The 18,444-nt window shown below is 38.1% G+C and overlaps 2 protein-coding genes across 8 annotated transcripts in view; one reads left to right on the top strand and one right to left on the bottom strand.

Annotated features, from left to right (window-relative positions):
• Nucleotides 1–2,813: 2,813 nt before the first annotated feature.
• The window catches only part of C22H12orf60 (chromosome 22 C12orf60 homolog), a 46,754-nt gene continuing 31,123 nt past the window's right edge, over nt 2,814–18,444 (bottom strand). For 3 of the 4 annotated variants that reach the window (XM_043881173.1, XM_043881171.1, XM_043881172.1), the window contains exon 2: nt 2,814–3,792. In XM_043881173.1, the coding sequence (XP_043737108.1) occupies nt 3,052–3,768 (717 nt within the window). In that variant the 5' untranslated portion in view covers nt 3,769–3,792 and the 3' untranslated portion in view covers nt 2,814–3,051. Of the gene's footprint in view, nt 3,793–11,753; nt 11,805–18,444 lie in introns of those variants that run through there. The other variant, XM_043881174.1, reaches the window with a different exon arrangement.
• SMCO3 (single-pass membrane protein with coiled-coil domains 3) lies at nt 8,141–17,355 on the top strand. Of its 4 annotated transcripts, none has more exons than XM_043881175.1 (3): nt 8,141–8,406; nt 12,762–12,896; nt 16,026–17,355. In XM_043881175.1, exon 3 carries the CDS (start codon nt 16,042–16,044, stop codon nt 16,717–16,719), a length of 678 nt encoding a protein of 225 aa, XP_043737110.1. In that variant the 5' UTR covers nt 8,141–8,406; nt 12,762–12,896; nt 16,026–16,041; the 3' UTR covers nt 16,720–17,355. The 4 variants fall into 4 exon arrangements, with proteins under 4 accessions (XP_043737110.1, XP_043737112.1, XP_043737113.1 ...); XM_043881178.1 differs by lacking the exon at nt 8,141–8,406 and adding an exon at nt 12,158–12,677; XM_043881177.1 differs by lacking the exon at nt 12,762–12,896.

Below are 18,444 nucleotides of genomic sequence, written 5' to 3'. Positions count from 1 at the left end.
CAGTGTACTTTATTAGAATTAGGGCTGGGAGTGGGGTAGGGGCCTTTTTTATTTCAGTGGAGATCAGTGAAAGCAGAATATGAAGCTAGAGCCCCTAGCAGCTCTCTTGCCACCAAAAAGAGAGACTCTACCTCCCTAGCTAACACAATGAAAGAGGAGTGGTGAAATGAAAAGAAAGTGCATCCTGATGACAAGCTATGTGCACCTAGATCCAACTGTCTGAAACTGGATACCCTGAGCTTTTTCATCACATAAATCAATAAATTATATTTCTGCCTTAATAATTTGAATTAAATGTTGTCTCAGTTGAAGGAATTTTATGATGAATACAAAGACTTTCCCTTATTTTTTATTTAGCAATCCTAAATATTAGGAACACATCAGAAATACGTGAGCTCCTCTCTCCATGGAATTCTTCAGGTAAGGATACTAGAGTGGGTTGCCGTTCTCTTCCCCAGGGGATCTTGCCAACCCAGGGATCAAACCCAGGTCTTCTGCATTGCAGGCAGACTCTTTACTGTTTGAGCCACTGGGAGAGCCCAAATACTAGGAACACATCAGAGATACCTGTTAGCAAAGGACAAATTCTTCATCAAAGAATTTGATGAGCCCCAAGGACATACTAAACGTGTGAATTTTCTTTAAAGATTTTTTTCCTCTGCTCTCAAGCAATTTTATTACTTTTTAGAGAATTTTACCAGCATTCAAGACCAAGCTAGTGTAGTCTTGTTATCAATCAGTGTTCTTGGCCGTCCCCAATCAACAGAAATTGCCTAGAGACCAGACCAGAAATTCAGGCAAGGCTTTACTGTGCTTCCCTGGCGCTCAGACGGTAAAGTGTCTGCCTGCAATGCAGGAGACCCGGGTTTGATTCCTGGGTCACGAAGATCCCCTGGAGAAGGAAATGGCAATCCACTCCAGGACTCTTGCCTGGAAAATTCCAAGCACGGAGGAGCCTGGTGGGCTACAGTCCACGGGGTCCCAAAGAGTCAGACACTACTTCACTTTCACTTTCACTTTATTGGGACCCCTGCTTTGGCAGGAGGAAGCTGAGAGCAAACAACAGGCTCCCTTGCTTGCTTGCTCCCTGAGACAGCGGAAGGGCAAGCCTGCTTCTTGTGTGGGGTGAGAGTAGGGGTGTGTCCACCGGTCAGGCCAGAGGGCTGGCTTAGGTGTTCTGCCCCCTCCTTAGGTGATGTTGTGTGCAGGGGGCTTGTGCAGTACCCTGTTTTTGCTCAGGGCTCTTCAGATGTGGCAATTGGGTTTTTGGTCTCTTTGTACCTTTTGGGTCCAGAATTTATACCACTTACACATGACACAGTTATTTGTAGTCCCATACAGTTTCTTTGCATTTTGTTGCTTGAAGAGAGTTGTGTCCAAGTCTAAGTACTGCAGGACTGTAGCAAAGGATCCCAGGTCCCAGCCTGTCTCAGTCTGATGGGAGAAAACACAGAAACCCAAGAAATAAAAGGCAAAGTTAAAGATGTCAGTGGAATCTTACTCACTGCCTGTAATGGGGTGTTGCACACACATTTCTTCTAAACTATTAAAAAGTTAGAATTTAAATTCATATGTTAATTTACTGAGGACTTTATGGCAAATTGGATTTTAAGCCTTCACTGCAAATTTAAGCACATTTGCTAAGAATGCAAGTATATGTGTGTGAAGATAGAGTAGTAAAACATCTAATTACCCAGAAAATATCAAAGATATATTGAATCCCCATTATGTGCAATTAGGTTTTTAAAAAGTGCAAATCAAACTTCCCAGCTAAGAATGTTCTCCAACTCTTCTTTCGGGGAGTAGACAAGATAAGCGGGTTGATGGGGAATCGCTAAGTCTCTAAAGACCCTACTAATTGAGCTAAATGGGGTGAAGATGAAAGCTAGTTCCATAGCCATGAATTCTGAAAGTCCAGGTTGCTTAGTTCCTCTGAGATATAGATGAAAAGCAAGCATTTATTTTTTTGAAAGAGAAAATGGGATTTAAGATTTTTAAACAAGAAAATATTTAAACGAGGAAAGATCTGGTATTCTCAGAAAGTAAAATTCCAAAAGAGAACTAGAGTTAACTGCTTTTAAAATAAATAGTAAATTCCGTACTTCTTAAAAAGAAAAAAAAAATATTAGCACCCTTAATTGCCTTTCTTGTGCTTCACAAAGTTCCTATTAGATATAAAGGGAAATAGGGCAATCTTGAGAGCATACACTTATTTGCAATTCATGAGAACCCAAGACTTTATGGCAGGCAAATGGATCTGTCTTTTTTCCCCCAGTTCAGTCAAGCACATCTCAGAAATCTTATTTCTGTTTCGGTCAAGTAACAAGTGTTAGGTCTTTGTGTGTGTGTGTTAGTCTGTGTGTCTGTGCGTGTCTGTATGTCCGTGTAAAATGTTAGAGTACTTTCATTTTTCAACCTCTAATATCTCCTCATCATAAGACCACAGTAGGAAACAAAGACTGACTCATCTGCTTTGGTCTTATTCACATAGGCAAGAAAATTCTATTACTCCTCATTCATTATTCTTTTTTACTTCTGGATAAATCATATCAAAGGTATTTAGTGATGGTGTATGATAGGCAAGCCACTGAAGTGTACAGAAATTGGTATATGGGTGACAAAAATAGAGAAGTTGTTTCCTAGGGTCTGAACAATATTATTTATTGATAATATATATATTTACCTAGACCTTGCACTGTAGAAACTAGAAATAGAATTACTAAGAGTAGAAATTAATTGAAGGTTATTTCAATTATGCTTTAAGATGAAATACAATGTTTAGAAATATCCTCAAATATATTATCATACTTGAATTTTTTTGAACAATATATTCTTTTCAGGAACCACCATTTCAAGCAGGATTTCTTTGGTTATTTATTTTTATTTGAATAAAGCAAACCTTGAGGTACATGGTTTGCCAGGTGACTACTCTTTGAATTCATGTCCCAATAGGCCACATGTTGGGCACTGAGGGTCTTAGAGAGTACTATGAAAACTTGCATGGTTTGAATTGGTTTTCTGACCAGCACGAACACTTCTGTTGCACTCCTACTAGTTCCTGGGTTTCTTAAACACAGAAAACTTGGTTTCCATAGTTTTTATGGCTTTTTGAAGGACCTCTAAGATGGGTCCCATAGTTTTGACAATTTGTTCCATTTGATCTGCAGCTGACTTAATGGTATTCTTAGCATTCTCAATGTTGAGTGCATCCTGCAACTTTTTCAAGGCATCTATTGTAGTGGCTTTGGATGGACCTGGACTTTTCTCAGATGTGGTGGCATCTGATTGTCCTTTCCTGTAGAAGTCACTTAATTGGAGATTCATGATGGGATATTTCATCAAGAGTAAAAGAGAAGATTCCAAACTCTCAAGAATGTTACCACTATTCAGCACAGAGGCAATGATCGGTGACTGGGCATTTTTGAACATTTCTTTGGTTGACTGTTGCAACTCCCTTATATTGTTACTCTTCTCAACCATAGAGGAAATAGCTGTTGCAATCTTGGAACTTAAAGGTTCACTTTGCATTGGGTCCTGCTTGGCCGCCACCACAGAGTGCATCTCCTTAAAAATTTTGAGCATTTGTTCAAAGACAGCCTTCACATTACCATCTTCTTTCACAGTCATCAAGAGGATCTGAGTGCTCATACTGCTGTTGAACAATTCGATGAGTGCATTTGTGAAGGAAGCAAGATCTTGCATGTAAAAGAAGAATGTTTTGGCAGCTTGAACGAGCCTCTCTTTATCCTTTTCTGACTCTGAAGACATTTCTCCAGCAGAAAGGTTTCAGCACTGTAAAACAAGTAGGAATCCAAATGAAAACTAAATGCATGTTTCAACCATAAATAGACTGAAAGTATAACCTAAACATGATGATAACTCCTGTCAAAGGTTGGAAGGCTATACAAGCATAAATGATCTTGTGCTTTAATAAAAATAGTAACAAAAATAAAGCAGAGTAGAATAGGGATTTTCATAAACTTTAAACCCCATATTAAATATTGCATGCTAGATCCCATATTGGATATGCTGACCTATGGATACTCAGGAATTACCCTCAGTAACCATCCAGTCTAGTGGAAAAGACTGGATAAAACATGAAAGAATATGTAGAGGGACTCTGGCTCCAGTTAAAACACAGCAAGTACTCTCCATCCACCAGAGAAGGGCATGGCAACCCACTCTAATATTCTCGCCTGGAGAATCCCATGGACAGAGGAGCCTGGTGGGCTACAGTCCAAGGGGTCACAAAGAGTCAGATACGACTAAATGACTAATACTCACTCACACTCAATTCAGTCTTTCCTACTAATTACAGCTAAAAGTCCTGAACAGAATATCTCAAGTAACTATTAAACAACTCTGAAAGGTAGACAGCAGCAGACAGAGGAGGTAGGGATGGCAGTATTCCAAAGAAGATCAAGGTTATCTAATCCAAACTCCCAAAATGTCTATCTTGTCTAAAAATGTCCTTTCATCACAACTTGTCCTCTTCTGCAATAGAGAGGAATATTACTGTCTATAACCAATGTTCACAGTCCTCTTTTGATGTTTTCTCTAGAATTATGTTCTATCAACCACCCCCTCTTCCTCTTGTGCTATGAACTGAACTGTCCTATGAATGCATCCTTCTGAAATCCAGTAGGTTGACACTCTAATTTCCAGTATGATTTATTTGGAGACAGGTCCTATTAGGAGGTAATTAAGGTTAAGGCCCTGATGCAACAGGATTAGTATCCTTTTAAGAGAGACACACAATAATCCCAAACTGCACTCATCTCCTCCAAAAACATTCTCCTCTTAATCCTTGCCTCATTCAGTTCAGTTCAGTCACTCAGTCGTATCCGACTCTTTGCAACCCCATGGACTGCAGCATGCCAGGCCTCCCTGTCCATCACCAACTCCCAGAGTCCACCCAAACCCATGGCCATTGAGTTGGTGATGCCATCCAACCATCTCATCTTCTGTTGTCCCCTTCTCCTCCTGCCTTCAATCTTTCCCAGCATCAGGGTCTTTTCCAATGAGTCAGCTCTTCACATCAGGTGGCTAAAGCACTGGAGTTTCAGCTTCAGCATCAGTCCTTCCAATGAATATTCAGGACTGATTTCTTTTAGGATGGACTGGTTGGATCTCCCTGCAGTCCAATATTACTTAATACATACCAATTTTATATTAATATAGAAGATAAAAGAATTCTGAGAACTAAACCATGTACAAACAGTCAATAAACCAGACAGGCAGAGGGACCCAGCAGAGGAGAAGTCGCTGCAATAAGTCTGTGTACTGTAACTGGAGAGTAGCCCCTACTCACTGCAACTAGAGAAAGTCCGTGCACAGCAACAAAGATCCAGTGAAGCCTAAAGATTAATAAATAAAAGCTAAATTATTTTTTAAAAAAGATCTCGCCTATCCCCATTAATTATAAATGTCATCTGTGTGCAGATGACTCCTACATCTCCCAGTGTAGCCTCAGAAATTCTCCTGATCTCCAGATCTACATTTCCAACTACCTACTGGTCATCATATGGTAACCGTACCAGTATATGTCAAACAATAATCCCAAACTGCACTCATCTCCTCCAAAAACATTCTCCTCTTAATCCTTGCCTCATTCAGTTCAGTTCAGTCGCTCAGTCGTATCCGACTCTTTGCAACCCCATGAACTGCAGCATGCCAGGCCTTCCTGTCCATCATCAACTCCCGGAGTCCACCCAAACCCATGGCCATTAAGTCAGTGATGCCATGCAACCATCTCATCCTCTGTCTCCTCCTGCCTTCAGTCTTTCCCAGCATCAGGGTCTTTTCAAGTGAGTCAGCTCTTCGCGTGAGGTGGCCAAAGTATTGGAGTTTCAGCTTCAACATCAGTCTTTCCAATGAACACCCAGGACTGATCTCCTTTAGGATGGACTGGTTCGATCTCCTTGCAGTCCAAAGGACTCTCAAGACCTAAGAGTCTTCTCCAACACCACAGGTCAAAAGCATCAATTCTTCGATGCTCAGCTTTCTTCATGGTCCAACTCTCACATCCATACATGACTACTGGAAAAACCACAGCCTTGACTAGACGGACCTTTGTTGACAAAGTAATGTCTCTGCTTTTTAATATGCTATCTAGGTTGGTCATAACTTTCCTTCCAAGGTGTAAGCGTCTTTTAATCTCATGCCTGCAATCACCATCTGCAGTGATTTTGGAGCCCAGAAAAATAAAGTCAGCCACTGTTTCCACTGTTTCTCCATCTATCTGCCATGAAGTGATGAGACCGGATGCCATGATCTTAGTTTTCTGAATTTTGAGCTTTAAGCCAACTTTTTCACTCTCTTTCATTTTCATCAAGAGGCTCTTTAGTTCTTCTTCACTTTCTGCCATAAGGGTGGTGTCATCTGCATATCTGAGATGCATTTTTGCATCTTGCCTCATTGTTGAGGCTCAAAATCTATCTTCCTTTTCTCTACACCAAACTGAATCAGTCCCTATAACTTGTTAACCCTCTTTGAACTTATTTCAATCCACCCCCTCCCTTCCATTCCCACAACTACTATTCCAGTGAACTCTCATTTAGACAATTTTAATGGTCTCACATTTGATCTCAATATTTTTGTCAAAGGGTCACAAACTGACAATTCACAGGAAAAAAATTTAACCAGATATGCTTTGTTTGACCTACTACAATTCATTATCAGTTGCAAATTTTAAATTGAAACACAGAAATCGAGATTTCTATTGATTATTGAAAAAATGAAATGAACTGGTAGTAGTAAGTCCTTTTTCTGGATGGAGAAATTTCCTAGAACTGAGGTTGTCCCCTTCAGACTAGACATTCATCCTCTACACCCTATTGTCTTGGTGATTTAGTTGCTAAGTCATGTCTGACTCTGGCAACCCATGGACTATAACCTGCCAGATTCCTCTGTCCATGAAGTAGGTTGTCATTTCCTTCTCCAGGGGATCTTCCCAACCCAGGAACTGAACCCAGGTCTCCCGCACTGCAGACAGATTCCTTACCATCTAAGCCACCAAGGAAGCCCCTATACACGAAATAGAGACTGTCCAACTCAAAAGCCCATGGTGTTTCCACTAAGTTATTGAGGTTGAGTGATTTTACCTGCTTCTGATGTATCTCTGATGTAGAGGAATCAGTAGAGATTAGGACAGAATCTAGAGGAAGAAGCGTGGGAGATGCTGATCTAAGCTTTAAGGGAAAGAAGTCAAGATGATTAACCAAGATAACACAGAAGACAGTAATAAAGAGCAGAACTTCCAGCCAGGAAAGAAGAGCACACACACACACACACACAAAACACATTTGGCTGAAAATATCTCTGCCCATATGTCTTGAGAACTTAGAGCAATCAGCAACAGGAGGTACAAAAGGCAACAGAAGCTAAAGTAAATTTAATATCTGGAATAGCTGACACGCTGCTGCATCATTTTAGTTGTGTCCGACTCTGTGCGACCCCATAGACAGCAGGCCACCAAGCTCCTCCGTCCCTGGGATTCCCCAGGCAAGAATACTGGAGTGGGCTGCCATTTCCTTCTGCAATGCATGCATGCATGCATGCTAAGTCACTTCAGTCGTGTCCGACTCTGTGCGACCCTATGGATAGCAGCCCACCAGGCTCCTCCATCCACAGAATTCTCTAGGCAAGAATACTGAAGTGGGTTGCCAGTTCCTTCTCCAAGCTGACATTATGGAACGTCAAAATTCTGAGAGTTTCAATCAAAGAGGCATCTACTCTACTGAATCAAATTAGCTCAGTTGGACAGAACTTTTCAAATTAAAAGTCCATTAAAGAATAAAAAATTGGATGTTTTATCATTGTATCAGTCTTTCAAATTATATTCAGTTCAGTTCAGTTCAGTCATTCAGTCGTGTTCGACTCTTTGCAACCCCATGGACTGCAGCACGCTAGGCCTCCCTGTCCATCACCAACTCCCGGAGTCCACCCAAACCCATGGCCATTGAGTTGGTGATGCCATCCAACCATCTCATCTTCTGTTGTCCCCTTCTCTTCCTGCTTTCGATCTTTCCCAGCATCAGGGTCTTTTCCAATGAGTCAGCTCTTCACATCAGGTGGCTAAAGCACTGGAGTTTCAGCTTCAGCATCAGTCCTTCCAATGAATATTCAGGACTGATTTTTTTTAGGATGGACTGATTGGATCTCCCTGCAGTCCAATATTACTTAATACATACCAATTTTATATTAATATAGAAGATAAAAGAATTCTGAGAACTAAACCATGTACAAACAGTCAATAAACCAGACAGGCAGAGGGACCCAGCAGAGACTAACAAAGCCTGTAAGTCATCACATTCCATTAGAAACATCCAGATGAAACCAGATGAAAAAGCACAGCAACTACTCCTAAACAACTGCTGGGACCACTGGACTCAGAAACACAGCAAGGTAAGCAATATGGGTATTTCTGTTAGTATTGATATAATACTCTGCTTCTCCATATTAAAAGGTATCTGCAGTAATATGCTAGACTTGAATCCTAGCTATAAATATAATAAAGCAACAAAACAACTTTAAGTGGATCCCATGACATGTTCCTGGTGATCATTTATGTCTCTGAAGATACCAAGAAAGAAGAAAATTAACAGCTTATATAATTAAGTCAGCAGGGAAGATAAAGTAGTAAAGACATCACTTTTAGAAAAGAACAAGGATGAAAGGACACCTGTGTGTGAAAGTGTGCTATTTATATGGATTGTAACATCTTTATGTCTTTAACATTAATTTATGATTCAGCACCTTTAGAAGAATGAATGTGTGACCTAATTCTAGTTAATGTCTAGTGCTTATGTTCCTTCATAAGTTCTATTACATTTAAATACCACTGGGCATTTGCTGTGTGTCTTCAAATAGACTGCTATCTTCTTGAGGGCAAGGAACTTTGTTTACTCAAGGCATATGGCAGAGGTTCCCAAGTGAACATCTGATAAATGCTGGTAAATGACCTCAATATTCTCCTTTCTGGCCAGAAATATTCTTTTAAACACTTATATCAGAGTGTCATCACAGCATGATCAACTTTTTATTTTTTTAAATTAAAGGCCATTGTTTTGATTTAAAGGAGGCTCAGAACTAGTTAGTAGCTGTTATTTTCTCCTGAAAAGCTTCTGACTTTACCCATACCCTAAACCCACACTCCCAGATAAGTGAACCTTGCAGTACAGCTAGACGCAATATGGATAGTGAGGATAGGAGACAGCATGGAGAAAGGTAGAAGCTTAGACAGCACTAATGATCAGACATCAGAAGCTAAGACAGGGTCTTTGCTTTCTTTCCTTCTTCCTTTCTATTTTTAATTGTTATGATGGGAAAAGTCCAAACATACACAAAAGTGAAAATAATAATAAACTCCTGTATACTCATAATCCAGCTTCAAAAATTATCAGTATAAGGTTGATCTTATTACCTCTATGAACCTACTCCAATCTCCCTTCTAGAGTATTTGTAATCAAATTTCAGTGTCATTTCATCATTAACTTTTTCAGGGTACATTTCCACAAAAGCAAGAACTCTCTGAAATTTGACCTTATGCTTCTCAAACCAGTAATATTTAACAGAATTGTCTTTGACTTTGAAACACACCCAGTGTCCTGCTGTAAAAATTAATTTTTGATGTAGGTGGAAAAGCTTTTGCAATGCACTTGCAGTACATATCAAAATATAAATTTTTATACCTATTGATTATATAAATTATGTTTATATGATTTGAATTTCCTCTGGAAATTTACCCTGAGGAAATAATCCGGTAATTGAGAGAAAAAGGATCATGTGTATTAAAATACTTATATTAAGGTAGTGAAACAATTAAGGATTTAATAAATTGTGGTAAATATATAGGAAATATTTTATAAAATATAAATATGTATATTTTATATAACCAATAAAATAATTATAAAACTAGAAATGGGGGAAGTATTTAAATTAATATAAGATGAAATTTTATTTATACTATTATCACAACTTTGTAAAAGCACTTATGCCTTTAAATAAACTTTGGAAAGGAATAATTCAAAAAAACAAGATGGGAGGTTTATAGATGTTTTTCCTTGTGGATATTAAAGTATTTATATATTATTGCTATAAACTTTTTAAAATACTTTGTTTTACCAAATCTTTTAAATTCTTTGTGTTATAATTTTACCACCTATCAAAGCACAATCACTGTCACTTTCTCCATGAATCTTCCTCTAATCATCTCGGTCCTAAAATTTCTGTTTAAATTCCTATAGCACTGGACAGTCAAAGCACTACGTAATTCACAAAAGTATCCTGAGAAATATTTATCTGCATATGTGATAACCAATACATTTTTATCTTTAAGGTGGTTCCTTTCCTGAAAAACTAAAACAACTGTCACATCACTAAATTAACTTTTAGATACAATCATCAGTAGCCATTCCCTTCTCCACGGGATCTTCCTGATCCAGGGATCGAACCCAGGCCTCTTGCATTGCAGACAGATTCTTTACCATCTAAGCCACCAGGGAAGCCCAGTATCACAAAATTAACTTTTAGATACAATCATCAGTATATTTCTACCATTTCTCACATGTTCTTTAATTATGAATGTTTACTTGTCATTTCAACAACATTGATGAGTTTGGTCCAATAAGAATAGTCTTTGTTTTCATTGCAAGTCCCTAATACGAGCTGTAGCTTCAAGATTTGTCTACTTCCTTTTTTTAAATAAAATAAGCCAAAACACATGTGATTTCCAAACTGTTTTAGCAACAGAACTCTCTTATCACACAAAATTTTACCCACCCACAGCCCAAATACAGCAGCAGAGAATGCACAGCTGCTTTAGTAAAGGCTGTGGTGAAATTAATGTGCCAGAGGCCAAGTGCTCCACCTGCTGGTTAGCAATTCCCCATCAGGCTGTGCAGGACTCTTTCTATTTCATGAACCACTACACCAGCTCAAAGTAGGCTGTACATAAGTGAATGGTAACTGCCCATTGCTAACTAGGAGCACTATCATGTGATAAAAAATAGTGTAAAGTTGACATCTTCCATACAAAAGATGCCGTTGATCAGAGCTGGATTAAATACACCACTTAATTGCCTGCTGAACTTTAAAAATCATTTTTTAAATGACTTTAAAATTATTTTAAAAGATTGAATTTTAAAGTCAGTATTTAAAAGGTCAAACCTGAAATGCAATAAGATAGAGGGAAGTATACAGCCCAGAATTCCTCTTGGGTACAGTACTACATATTGTTGGTAAGATATCACTTGAGGCATGCCTGAGTAACAACTGTGATCTTTAAGAAAGGTGACTCCAACTGATGGCAGATCTTTCTCGTTTTGCTGAGGGAAGGGAGCAATTCAAGTGTCAGAGCTAAATTGTCATGGGCAATAGTGCAAATGCTGCCCATTGCCAACTAAGATTTTTCAAGTGGTGTATAAAAAGTGAAGTCGCTCAGTCATGTCCGACTCTTTGCGATCCCATGGACTGTAGTCTACCAGGCTTCTCCGTCCATGGGATTTTCCAGGCACGAGTACTGGAGTGGGTTGCCTTTTCCTTCTCCAAATGGTGCATAACCTGTCCTTTAAATATCAAGCATATATCTAAGAGCATCAGTTTGAAAGGGTACAAATCATTTCCCTAGATAACTGGATGTCTCCACATGGCCCCAGGGTCAATATTATTAAAGTGTGAGGTTTTTTTTGTTTTTTTAATTTTTATTGGAATAAACCTGATCTACAATGTTGGAGAAGGAAATGGCAACCCACACTCCAGTACTCTTGCCTGGAAAATTCCATGGACTGAGGGGCCTGGTAGGGCACAATCCATGGGGTCGCAGAGTCAGACACGACTGAGCAACTTCACTTTCTTCTTTTTTTACAATGTTGTGTTGGTTCTGCTGTACAGAAAAGTGAATCAGTTATAAGTATCTCCACTCTTTTTTAGATTCTTTTCCCACATAGGTCATTACATAATATGGGGTAGAGTTCCCTGTGAGATACAGCATATGCTTATTACTCATCTATTTTATATATAGTAGTGTATATATGTCAATTCCAATCTCCCAGTTTATCCCTCCCCTCCCTTTACCCCAGGTAACTATAAGATTATCTTCTGCATCTGTTACTCTGTTTCTGTTTTGTAAATAAGTTCACATACACCATTTTTTTAGATTCCCATTTATAAGTGACACCATATGATGTATCTTACTTCAAAGTGAGAGTTCTTTTAAATGAGTTTGCAGAAGCCATGCACCACCTCTATCTATAATTTGGTACGATATACTGCCTTCAGCTTGACACTGCAGTCTTAAATGTCTTAACTTCCTACCTACATTAGGAATTCTATAAAAGCAGGGACCATATCTACTTCATTTCCGTAGGCTCTACAGAGCGTAGCATACTACCTTATAATAGTAAAGTACTACTATCCATTAGATAAATTGCTACTGCATTATTAAATTACTTCCTTCATTGGGCTCTTCAAGTTTCACCTGCCCAAAACATAATCCTTGGTTTCACCTTCAAACGCCACCTCTCCTCCACCTAGTTCTCTAGTGTTTATCTCACTGTTGGGATAGAAATAATTTTAAAGTGTATTCAGTACTGGGGCAAGTATACTGGCAGGCCTGCTGAAGATCTCTCCGCAGAAAGAAACTGTCAAGTCCCCTTCCCCAAGTGAAAAAAAGGAAGGTAAGCCTGACTCAAGACAATAAAAGTCTTTCTTCATTAGATGTAAAAAATAATTCTGAGCACATCATGATGTTTCTTACTCAGACTTGTTATTGGCACAAAATTATGGATATCTGGAACCCAGGAAAAAGACTATAAATGTGAACGCCCAAGGGTTTTTAGTATGCAGAGGAAAGAAAACATTACTTTTGCAGATGAAAACACAGTGTCTGATTTACGGTAAGACTGAACCTTTCATCAATTAGTTATTACTATTTCTTCTTTTACTGTCTGTTCAAAGTGTGTTTAGCTGTGAGATTATTACTGCTTTCCTTATTAATAGCTAAACTTTAGAAATCAATATTTTTTCATTTTTCCTCCATTTTGAGTAGTTTTAGTTCTTTTTACATGGTCATCATTGTTAAAGTTTGTGTGACTTATTCCCACTGGTTTTAAGCTTATGAAGCCCTCCATACAGACATTTAAAAAGTATCTATTTTCTTCTAGCTATTGTATCACTTTTTTTTTTACATGTACTATACTGATAACATTTAAAATTTTACACTGATAACATTAAAAATTTTTAATACTCCAGAATCATTTATGGAATACTAATTTCAATTATTAATGATTTGAGTGTCTACATACATTATATATTAAATCAAACATATATCAGGGTCTCCTCTGGGGACTATTTTGCTCCATAATTCCATCTACTCTTGCACCTGGTACAACACTGGTTCATACTGCGTTTTTAAGGTGCTTCAATGTTGAGGAAAGGAAAAGTCTAGTCTTTCAAATGTACTTTATGATTAATTTGTCAAGCTGTGTTAAAACAATGAATTAATTGAAAAGCAACTGACCACTTGGAAGCATTTAACCTCTTATCAAAGGGGAAGGTTATCTCTCCAAGTATTTATCTTCAGGTAAATAGAACCACACACCTTTTCTAAAAGTTATGCCTTCAAATAATGGCATATGATAGTTTTTAGACAAATTTTTCACTTGTTCAGGGTATGAAAGACTATTCTCACCTAAATTTCTGTATGGGGATGTAATCTGTGATCTTCAGAACTCAAAGCCAGAAACTGGAGTTTTCATTTCGTGATAAGATCTTAACACTAGGGACAACAACAAAAAGGTTTAATGTAAAATTTCTAGGAGAGAAAAAGCAAAATCAAAGTAATAGTTTGTGGTTAGCAAACTGCAGTTTGCAACCCAATAGTGAGTTTGGGGAATATTTAATAGTCCCTTATGGTTCAGCTGGTAACGAATCCACCTGCAATGTGGGAGACCTGGGTTTAATCCCTGGGTTGGGATGACCCCCTGGAGAAGGAATGGCTACCCACTCCAGTATTCTGGCCTGGAGGACTTCATGGACTATATAATCCATGGGGTTGCAAAGAGTCGGACACAACTGAGCGAACTTCACTCACTTCACTCACTCGACAATTTCTTTAAACAGAATTGAGATAGTTTCTATTTACTGATTTGTGGACATTTGTGTCTGGTGTGTGTGTTTGTGTGTGTGTGTGTGTGTGTACTATATCTAAATCAAAGATAAAAATGAATTTCTGACCATGATACAATTTACTCTGTGTGTGTGTGTGTGTGTGTGTGTGTGTGTGTGCGTGCTGTATCTAAATCAAAGATAAAAATGAATATCTGATCATGATACAATTTACTCCATCAGGGGTACTAGTGCATTTTTCTAAAACTAAGAGCAAAAATAATGATGTTCTTAATCTGTTTTTTTTTTTTCCAAAAATTTCCCATTTCCATATTGTATCCTTCTAACATGGAGGATAGGTTATATTCATGTTTAGTTTCCTGACAGAAAATATCTTCATTCCTTCATCCCATGTTTCCAAGGTTCCCAATATCCAAGCCTAGAAATACCATAAATATACTATAAATACACTATAAATATCCAAAACCACGGTGGTAGAAAGATAGGGCCCCAATTAATTAGGATGTTGTTTTCTCAATGAGAATATGCCAGATCCTACACAGGTAAAAAGGACTCCATTTTCTTATTCTTCTCTCCCCAGAGTCCAAACAAAAAAATCAGTGTCAGGTACGTAGAAAGACTACTCTAAGTGCGCATATGGAGGAACAATGTTCTCACCGGGTCCAAACTTTCACCCACATTCACTCAGAGGAGTGTCACTTGTTCCTCCTTTCTCTGAGCCAAAAGTACAAACACAAGCAGGATATAAACATCAGGCTTATTCATTCTATGGTGTACTCTTTTTTCCTCTCTATGGTGGATTCTTGTTACTTATTCCTTAACACCTTCCTGGAATGGCATTATCTTCTTTCTGAGGCCAACTCTAGCTTATCTGAATAATGGCCAAGAGCAGTAAAGACAATTCTACAGAATTTAACTTACAAGCTTTGCAAATAGTGAACCAGAGAGATATTCATAACTGCCCTGTCCCTTCCATCAGCATGACTGCCTAAGTGAGACTTTAATCTAAGCAATCTTGCAAATATACTTTTATCATGAGAATCTTTTTGTAAATATTCTATTGTTATATGTGTTGCCTCTGGATGCTTCTTAGGTTTTGGAGTGCAAACAGGTTGCCTGTAAAGATACAAAGTGTTTTGATTTCTTTTTTAATATTTTAAAATAACAGAGCATATGTTATACTTTAAACTACATATACTATATACACTATATACTTTTAAAACCATGTGAATAGAATAACCACTCAAATAAAAGATGAGTGCATAAATAAAATTAGCTATTGCCCTGTAAAGTCAGAGATCTTAATATTCTTCCAACCCTACTAATTTCAAATATTAGAAAAATCAATTTGGTAGGTCTAATTCAAAGTGATGACTATAGGTTGAGGAAATTAAGAAGCACTGGTAATCAAGAGCTAACCATTTCAAATATATTATTAAATATTACTTGGAAATAATCACATCTATTAATAATCAGATGTTGCTGCTGCTGCTAAGTCGCTTCAGTCGTGTCCAACTCTGTGCGACCCCATAGATGGCAGCCCACCAGGCTCCCCTGTCCCTGGGATTCTCCAGGCAAGAACACTGGAGTGGGGTGCCATTGCCTTCTCCATAATCAGATGTTAGACAAACACAAATCTGTACTATCTAGGATTCTCTCCATCCCAAGATCTACTGCCATAATTAATGCATCCATGGGTTATACTATGTTACCCGTATTTTCATAGTGACTTCACATTTCAAAAAATGATTTTGAAGAACACGTTGAGTTTTCTGAGAAATTCCTTAGGTAGCATACTACTTTTTAATCCACACAGTAAAAGAGTTTCTGGTCAAATCTATGCAACCAGCAGATATTTTTCAAGATTCTTAGTAAAGATTTCCTATTGTATTTTTCAGAGACCATATTTGAAATATGGCTCAAAGTGACTTCCTCTATCCAGAGAATCCAAAAAGGCGACAAGAAGTAAACCGTCTTCACCAGGAGCTCCTTGACTGCTTATCTGACAGCTTCCATGCCACCAATAAGCTGACTGGGGTTTTAAACACACACTTAGGATGTACGTTACCTTCCATTGAAATGAAAAGAGATGGGACCATCAAAGAAAACTGTGATATCATCATCCAAGCCATGATGAACATCCAAAAAGAATTGCAAAAGGTGGATGAAGCACTAAAAGATAAACTAGAGCCAACTCTTTACAGAAAACTTCAGGATATTAAGGAAAGAGAAACCGAGAAAATTGCGATAGTACAGAAGGTTATTTCAGTCATACTGGGAGAAGCTACTTCTGCCGCCAGTGCAGTGGCTGTTAAACTTGTGGGCTCAAATATCACAACTGGCATAATTAACAAGTTGGTCACTGTGCTAGCTCAGATTGGTGCATCTCTCCTCGGTAGCATAGGAGTCGCTGTTCTTGGCCTTGGGATAGATATGATCTTCCGTGCCATCCTGGGAGCAGTGGAGAAAACACAGCTTCAAGCAGCCATCAAAAGTTACGAGAAGCATCTGGTAGAATTCAAGTCAGCTTCAGAAAAATATCATCAAGCCATTACTGAGGTCACCAACACAGTGAAACATCAAATGAAATAAAGTTACTTTATTTGCTACCAGAGTATTTCTCTGCCTTTCTCTCCATAATGGTGTTTTGCTTCTCTGATTAGGTTCATTTTCCATAAGCTTCCAACAAGATATAAATACAGTAAACAACTCCGAGGATTCTGAAATGCTACAACTAAATGACTCTAGAGTTTTCTATCAACAATGAATGTCTGGATCAGTTGGTGCTAGACCTGTGAGTGAAAGACTGCATCCTGGGATGTCCTCTCACTGTGCTCTACAGATCAACATTACGGTGAATGCTATTGCAGAGCAGCGTGTAGGGGTGACCTTTTCCAATTCCCAGTCAAAATCTTCAAAATTTGCACTGAATGAAGAGACTATTACTAGCTTCAGACATCATTTAGTTCTAAGGGACATAGTAACTTCTGCCCCCACATGAAAGCTGAGCCTTAGAATTGAACAGAAAGACTACAGTAATTGTGACCATCAGTTCAAATGCAATTTGCCCTAAACTGGAAGAGACTGAATTTCGGTTTGTAACAATTTACTTCAAAGGAGCCAACTGTTCTGGAAAGTTCTACTAATTACTAATCTGTAATTCCGATTGACTGTTCAGAGAAAAGTTAAAATATAAAAAATAAAAATTGTTGCTGTAATTGCAATCAATCCTGACCAACTGTGGTGTGATGATTAAATTTTCTTTTCTTTTTTTTTTGATGATTAAATTTTCAAGTGAATGTCTAGACACTTTGGAACATTTTTAAAATAAGCAAATCTCACATATACATATATATGTAATGCATTTAAATGTAGCAGAGGCACTTGCTACTCTTTTAAGAATTTATTGTTTAAAGTTGTAATTTATTACTTTATGAGTTTTAAGAAAAACTAAATTTCATTTTCAATACTAGCAAAAAGGAGGCAGCTTTCCCTGCTATATAAAAAACTCAGGAGATCCATTACATTAATTACCTAATTTCAGAAAAATCCCAAGGCTATAGAGGCCTAGGGGGTCAGCTAAATTTCTGAAGCAAGTGTTTATTTTCTAAATCCTTCAACAACCAGTAACTCCCCACTGAGACTTGTGGGTTCTATTTACAAAATTATTTTAAAAGTTATTCCTGCAAGAATGTTCGTTACAGTTGATTCTTGCATCCAATTAAAAGAAACGTCTTGACATTTTAAAAGCACAACGTATCTCAAAAATCTAGATGAAACACTATAGCTTTTCAAAGTTAGTCTTCATTTTCTTTCCCTTCTGACACTGCTTCGATAAATTAGTTGCAAAACATCACAATTTAGTTCACCTTCAAAATTTTTATTTTGCATTTATTATCTGATTCTGAAACTTAAAAACGTACTGCTCTTGTGAGACTCGGAATTCAGCCAAAAACCATATCAATAATCTTGTAAAACAAAGCTTTAGGTAAGGGACCAATCTTACAGGTTAAGCGCACTTTTAAATATTCTCTAAGAAAACTAGTATGTATCTCCGTCAAGATCTTGGAGCATTTATAACTGATAGTAAGAATTGACCTCTATATAACATCTCTCTCTCTTTAGTTGCTAATCTGTGTCCGATTCTTGAGACTCCATGGACTGTAGCCTGCCAGGGTACTCCTCTGTCCATGGGATTCTCCAGGCAAGAATACTGGAGTTGGTTGCATTTCCTTCTCCAGAGGATCTTCCCCACCCAGGAATCCAACCGGGGTCTCCTGCATTGCAGGCAGATTCTTTACCAACTGAGCTATGAGA

The sequence above is a fragment of the Cervus elaphus genome, chromosome 22 (genome assembly GCF_910594005.1).
Source record: "Cervus elaphus chromosome 22, mCerEla1.1, whole genome shotgun sequence".
NCBI classification, from domain to species: Eukaryota; Metazoa; Chordata; class Mammalia; order Artiodactyla; family Cervidae; genus Cervus; species Cervus elaphus.
The sequence above is the reverse complement of the archived record's forward strand: the minus strand, read 5'-3'. Positions and strand labels throughout refer to the sequence as shown.

Bases quoted from the DNA above. Each gene is read 5' to 3' on its own strand.
- SMCO3 (XM_043881177.1), top strand. From the start codon at position 16,042: ATGGCTCAAAGTGACTTCCTCTATCCAGAGAATCCAAAAAGGCGACAA.